The sequence below is a fragment of the Thamnophis elegans genome, chromosome 2 (assembly GCF_009769535.1).
Source record: "Thamnophis elegans isolate rThaEle1 chromosome 2, rThaEle1.pri, whole genome shotgun sequence".
Taxonomy (NCBI): Eukaryota; Metazoa; Chordata; class Lepidosauria; order Squamata; family Colubridae; genus Thamnophis; species Thamnophis elegans.
Genome location: NC_045542.1, coordinates 18,898,114 through 18,905,125, shown reverse-complemented (window position 1 = coordinate 18,905,125; position 7,012 = coordinate 18,898,114). Strand labels below are relative to the sequence as shown.

At 41.6% G+C, this 7,012-nt stretch overlaps 1 protein-coding gene across 3 annotated transcripts in view; it reads left to right on the top strand.

Moving 5' to 3' along the window:
* Nucleotides 1-5,285: 5,285 nt before the first annotated feature.
* Nucleotides 5,286-7,012, top strand: part of DCTN2 (dynactin subunit 2) — a 63,073-nt gene continuing 61,346 nt past the window's right edge. For all 3 annotated transcript variants that reach the window (XM_032210912.1, XM_032210911.1, XM_032210910.1), the window contains exon 1: nucleotides 5,286-5,384. In XM_032210912.1, the coding sequence (XP_032066803.1) occupies nucleotides 5,349-5,384 (36 nt within the window). In that variant the 5' untranslated portion in view covers nucleotides 5,286-5,348. The remainder of the gene's footprint in view (nucleotides 5,385-7,012) is intronic.

Here is a 7,012-nt window from a genome sequence, read left to right as displayed (position 1 = left end):
CCTACTGTTGATGGTGGCTGAGAAAAGGGTAAAGACTGAAGAGATAACCCCCACCTTGCCTTGTTCTGACCCCCACCTTGCTCGTTCAGAAACTACAGCCAAACAGAACTTCAAAGGAAATATTTTTATCAATCCCGGCTTTTGCTGGCTGCGAGCCCAAAATAAACATAGATAAATTATCTGGCAAAAAGTTAAACAGCAAATGCAAAAACAAACTCTTACAGCAAACCACTTCTCCAAATTGGTTTCTTTGAATCATGAACACGAATAGGGAACCTTGACTAGAACAGGAACGGAACAGAATAGAATGGAACGGAACGAACGTTGACTTCTGCAACTAGGGTGTGGCACCATCAGTCTTTTATCCGCAGGAGGAGATCCTTAACGAGCCACAGCTACTTGTTATCCTCTCCTGTGAGCATCCTGAAACCACTCACAGGAGGTTTCTGTGTCAGAGTCTGATAGCAGCTCCAAAGGCTCCTACCGAGCCACCACAGATAAGCATCACCATTATTCTCCGTTTCATGAATACCAGGTTTGGCCCAATCTATTTTGAAGCCCAAGGCTAAGAATTATGTGTTGCTTTCTTTTTCAATGCCCAGATGTTGACTGGACCGGCAGATAAGTATTCTTTTACTATAGGACAAAATTTGAAAGAAAGTCCAGCCCTACATTTGAAAACATTAGGCTGGTTTAGGAAGGCAGAGTGGGATACTCTACCTCAAACTCTGCAGGCATTTAGCTATCCTCTTCAGTAGTTTTTGATGGGGCTGCAATGGTTAGTGGTTAAAGATGCTGAGTTTGTCTACTGGAAAGCTGACAGGCCGGGTTCAAGAACCGAGCACTGTGCATCAGGGTGAGCTCCCGTTCCTTGGCCCAGTTCCTGCCCACCTAGCAGTTCGAAAGCATGCTCATGTAAGTAGATTAATAGGTACACTTTGGTGGGAAATTAACAACATTCCATGCATCTTTGACATATAGCCATGCTGGCCACATGGCCACAGAAAATGTCTTCAGATAAGCTGACTCCCTCAACCAAGAAACAGAAATGAGCACTGCTCCCTGACATCGGATTGGAGAGGGCAACCATTACCTTTATCATCAATAGTTTGCTGCCATTCCCTGGAGTTCTGCTACTTGAAGCTGTCTGGTTCTTTCTTTGTGCAGCTGGAGAGTAGTCTGCCAAAGAAACTGTCTCACGCTTGGATGCTCTTGACTCCTGCAGCTGGAAGAAAGCTCCATGGAATCCCGGTTTCCATTTTTGTGAGAATTCTGCATGCATCATGGAAGGAGCAACTGAGTGAATAGTGAAGAAAGGTCCCTACCAAAGCTGCTCCTGCTGTTTTATATCACTGAACCAGCGGGGCATACAAACTATGCTAGCTCTTCACACCCAATGCAAGCTAATTGGGTGGTCCATTATATATTGATAGATTTACATACATACATACATACATACATACATACATACATACATACACACACACACACACACACACACATACATACATACATACATACGATATCCCTTGAAACTGGTGGATTTTTATTGAAATCCATAGATTTGTCTAGGGTTCATAATTATACACTCCAATTTATTTCTAACAGACATTGGCATAATCTGGGGAAAATCTAGACAAATTGTAATCCTGCTGATGCCATTTAAATGCTCAAGATTTGCAGAAAGATCAAGAAAGGAAAGTGGGAAGAAAGAAAAAGTTAAAAGTGATGATGGGCACCTGAAACAAAACAACAGATCAGTGCAGATGAATGTGAAATATTCAAAATGAATGGTTTGAATAATGTGAACATCCAGAATTCCTCAACCAGCCTGCTGGCTGGGAATTCTGGAAATTGAAGCCTACACATCTTCAAGTTGTCACAGTTGAGAAACACTAAACAAAGTATCCTGGAATTGGAAATTAGCTAGAAATGTGAGATATCCTTAAAGTTAGTAAAATTTAGTTATATGCTAGCCTGCGTAAATAGGCTTTTCTCTGAGCAAACCTGTCTCGAGATGGGTTCAATTTGCAGAGAGTTCTCATTTTCCTTCCTATTATCTGAGTAAACATAGCTGACTCTTCAGTCACAATTTTTACTATTCGCTTTGATGATGCGTTCTTAAAAAGTGAAAAACTTTCCTATTTTGTTACATTTGACTTGGCCCAAGACAGGTATTGGCTCAATATAAAATATTTTTTCTCTAAGCCAACATTCCTTTCATACAACTCAGAGCTCATCCTCAAATCTTGTCACCCCTGGTATGAAGCTGTCATGCTAACCATTTTGGAGGACTGGTTCTCATAAATACAGCCATTGTCTCATCTAGCCCACTGAAAAGGCAGCCTAAATTTAACTGTTCCACTTTAATGATTTGCTGTTTTTTCTGACCCAAATCTTAGCATCTAAATGACCTTTGATGTTTCACATGCAGTCTTTGTGATGACATAGCCAGTGACTGGCATCTGCTGTGCTTCTATTGGTCAACTGAAACTGCTTCAGGCAACATCCTTTCCCTGGTTACCGTTTTATGCTTCCTATGGCTATTTTGATTTACAGGTGAAACTATATTGCAGGTATGTCTCATGTAATGCCTGACCCATGTTTCATCAAAGACTGTTCAAGCATACCCAAGCTTTTAAAATATAGTGATAAACCAGTCTCCTACAAGCTACTAGGCCTGTTATTAAACATTTGTTCAGTAGTTTTTCAAAAGGCAAATAGCCCTGTCTGGAAAAATAATAATAAAAGTTTTGTGGTGATGGTGGATCAATTGCATTTGGAAAGAGATGTTTTGCTGATTCTGTCCTAAATGAATGCACGAAGGTTTTCTGCTGCTTTCATCAACAAGGAGCTTTACAAGCCCATCCCTTCAGCTGTTTTCCTGTTGTGGAAGAGAGGCCATTTTGCCATTTTGCCTACTCTATCACATCTTGCAAACACCATGGGATAGTCCCAGGTTCTGCCAACTGTGGCCACTGTCAGCCAGCACTTCCATTTCCTTGCATTAATTTGGTGTATGGTGAGCAGATGATGTGGAATCAACAGGAGTTATTATTTACATCATTTACATAGCCATCTATTCCATGTAATAATGCAAGACAGCTTATAAGAATCCATCAAAACAAAGGGCTAGGGCAGCCCCTGAGAAGATGTGCCTCTGAGGTCCTATCAGGTTGCAACATTTCATTCTTTTACAAATGTGGTTGTATAAAACAGTTTATTAATATTCTGGAAGACTGGCATCCCTTTGCCCCCAAAGAATCCATCCGAGAACAGTGGTATGGAGGATGGGTCAGGAAGAAATGACAGGGCGTTCTTTAAATATGCTGTTGGAAGAAATGTCCTTCTGGGTTCAGTTCCAAGTGGGGGAAAAGACACTGGAAACATAAAGGCTGCTTGGAAAGATGGTTTAATGGTGAACAGGATCTCATGGCTTAGGTTCCTGAACAGAAAAGGGGGCTCACATGCTTCCAGATGTTGGGTGAAGAACAAAAAGAGACCGAGATGCTGAAAGTTCCTGGTTTATGCCCTTTTTGGCCTTTGATCTTGAGCTTGTATTCTGACTGATTGTCAGACTCCCATGGGGCCATGCAGTGGCAACTCTGAAGGCTTTGAGTCCACGTTTGATTGAGCATTGCTTCTTCCCAGGTGTCCTGTGGTGAGATGGGTAAAGGGCTAATACTATCATGCCATAATCCCATAACCCTGGAGCTGAAGGGGGAAGATCTTTGTTATGTAGAAGAGACTGGCCCAGGCTTTTTAAATGGCCCATTGACAAAGGTGGGGGCTATTAAGAGTGAGTCTGCTTCCTGCCTAAAAAAACATGTTTCTCCATTTCTGATTCAGGGTAATATAATATTCTGCCTTTTCAATATTTCCCAGGATATTTCATTTTTCTAGGAGAGGGGTGGGTTTTAACTGAAGGAGAAGAATGTAGAGTTGGATTCAGAAGAAATCTAGGTTCCTGGGCCACATATGGTTTACCTAGCTAATATTAGTTATTATAGCTTACCTAACAAACCCAGCATTTATATTTGGAATATTTGTTATATTTATTTATCATATGTAAATGCTGCCCATCTCTCAGTTCGAGGTGACTGAGTGGGGTATAAACTAAGCTGTCTCAGACAATCTGTTTGGTTTTGTAGTTAAGGCACCAGGCACGGTCCTGTGAGACCCTGAGTGCTAGTTCCGCTTTAAGCATAAAGGCAGGTGGGCAACTTTGGACCAGTTACTCTATCTCATTCCTAGGAAGAAGCAAGTGGCAAAGTGTTGCACTGATAAGACCATACTTGGAATACTGCATCCAGTTTTGGTCACCATGATAAAAAAAAAAGATGTTGAGACTCTAGAAAGAGTGCAGAAAAGAGCAATAAAGATGATTAGGAGAACAGAAGCTAAACAGGACAATGAATGCTTATGAGAACTGGGAATATTATAGTTTAATGAAGAGAAAGACTAGAGATGACTTGATACCAGTCTTCCAAAATTTGAGGTTTTTTTCACAGAGCGGAGTGAGTCAATATATTCTCCAAAGCAGTTGAGGGCAAGACAAGAAGTAATGGATGAAAGTTTAACAAACAAAGACCCTTCAGAAATTGTGGGTGCTCCATCACCAGAGGTTTCTAAGAAGTGATTGGACAACCATTTGTCCAGAACGGTATAGGTTATCCTGCTTGAGCACAGGATTGGACTAGAAGACAGAGAGAGAGGGAGGAAGAGGGAGAGGGGGGGGGGACGGAGGGAGGGAGGGAGGGAGGGAGAGATTCAAATGATATACAGTACTGTATTTGTTTCTCTTCCTCCATCCCTTTTAAATGGTTTTGGAAAAATCATCCCATTATTTTATAATGTATTTATAAATTGTATCTGTTTTTTTTAAAAAAATGCCAATTTTTCTTGTCGAAGAATTTGGATACTAAATAAATGAAAACTCAAGTACAAAAATAAAAATAAAAAGGGCATAAAGAAGGCTAATAATAGCCAATTACTAATAATAAAAACAGCAATCCTCCCCCCCCCCCCTGGAATTTCTGGTTTTAACTTTGATGAGAAGCTTCTTGTGTTTTTGAAGCCTGAAATGAAAACAAAACTAAAATCAATACTGGAGAAATTGCAAGTGTATACTAAGAACACTCCCAGCAATGACCAAACTTAATATTCTTCATCCAGCAGACTACTGTCTCTAGGACTACAGCTCCCAGAAAACATAGCGCGGCAAAAAAACAACAACAACAATCCCACAGTCTTCCCGTCGCGTCTCTCGGTTGTTCTCGCGATAATTGTTTTTTTTTTTTCTGCCTCTCACCGGCCTAGGTGGCTTCAACCCATCCCTGCACCTGGCTATGGCCGATCCCAAGTATGCGGACCTGCCCGGCATTGTGAGTGACGAGAAAGAAACCCCCGCGGGGGAGAAAGGAGGCGGGGAGGCTGGTGCCGTTTTAAGGATGGAGAAGCATGAACTGTGCCTAGGGAGATGAAAAGGGTGGGGTCGGATAGGCTAACTGGTGGAACTGGAGATATGGGGCTGCGGGATGGAGGGATGAAGAAGTGGGTGGGAAATCTGGTTGTAAAAAGAGGAGCACCTGGGGCTTTTAATCCGCGCCAGGGAATGGAGCTCCTTCGTCTTGGCTGAGATTGGAGGGGTTTAGGGGAAGCCCCAGAGCTCAGACTGATCCCGAAGGAGGTTTTTATCTGGCAGCCGGGATGACGGGATGTCATTAAGAAAGGAGTGCCTCGGAGCTTGTGCAGAGAGGTGGGGATCCCCTGCAGAAAAGAGCAGGGAATATTGGGTAATATTCTTGGGGGCAGATGTTGCCAGCTGGTTCCCCACACTTTTCAGAAGGCAAGGTTGTTTTAAAAAAATATTTTATTTTATTTAGTTTGTCAAATATGTACCAGATAACAGTTATAAGTATGAACATGGACATGAACAAAGGAAATGGATACAAATAAATGGGGACAGTAGGACAGGGGTGGGTGGGCACGCTGGTGCACTTATGCACACCCCTGTTCCCTGTGTATTTTGGCTGCCAGTTTGTATCTGTACTAATTACACTTGTATTTAGTTACCCAGAAAAGAGCCATAATGGAAATAGAAAGAAAAGGTTGATGAAGAATGTTGCATGTTGTGCAAACATAGAAAGTATAAGCAACATGTTTCTTAGGGTCCTTTCTTCACTCACTTTTTTAAAAAAAATCCACTTCTCTCTGGCTTTTCCCCACCACTGCCAGGATGATAAAATATAGTTGAGTGAAGAACATGAAAATTAGATTTTCCAATCAACAGCGATTCCAGAACGGTCCTTTAGTTAATATGCTGTGCAAATCCTATGGCAACTTTCTCTAAAGACAAGTCTGATGACTAAAAAAGCTCAAGACACAGAGATACTTTTGTTCCAATGTCTTAAATGCAGGTTATGAGAGTGTGAAAAGCTGCTGCTGTTAGTGGCTGACTGAACTGCCAGACAGAACAATAACCAATAAATTGTGCTTGTCTCACTTAAGAAAGGGCAAGTGTCACATTGAAGAATATAGCCTAAGGCATGGATTGCAGATACTTTATGGGTATTTTATCTGGAGTGGGCAGGAAGCTTTAGGGATAGCACATTCCATGCTCTGTAACAACATCTCTCTATTTTGTCTTGTCATTGGAGTAATTCAGCATTTGTAAAGGATTATTGCTTAGTGGCTATGGCTAATGGCTTACTGGGCACACAAGAGATTCTGCATACACTTCCTGGCAGCTTCAGGTAGCTTGCATAGCAGGAGATGGGGAAGGCCGCCTCTTCTTGAGATCCTGGAGAGCCAACACCTAGCCAGAATAAACATTGCTAACTAAGCAGGTTTGTTTAGTCTGGATGTTGTACCATAAAATAAAAATGAATTAAAAGTTGATTAAAATATGTGGCTGCTATAATTTTTGTAAATGTACCCTGTTAGGGAAGGCTACTTTATATTTTAGGAAATATGCTAGCAATCAGCAGGACTTTTAACAGGACAAAACTGG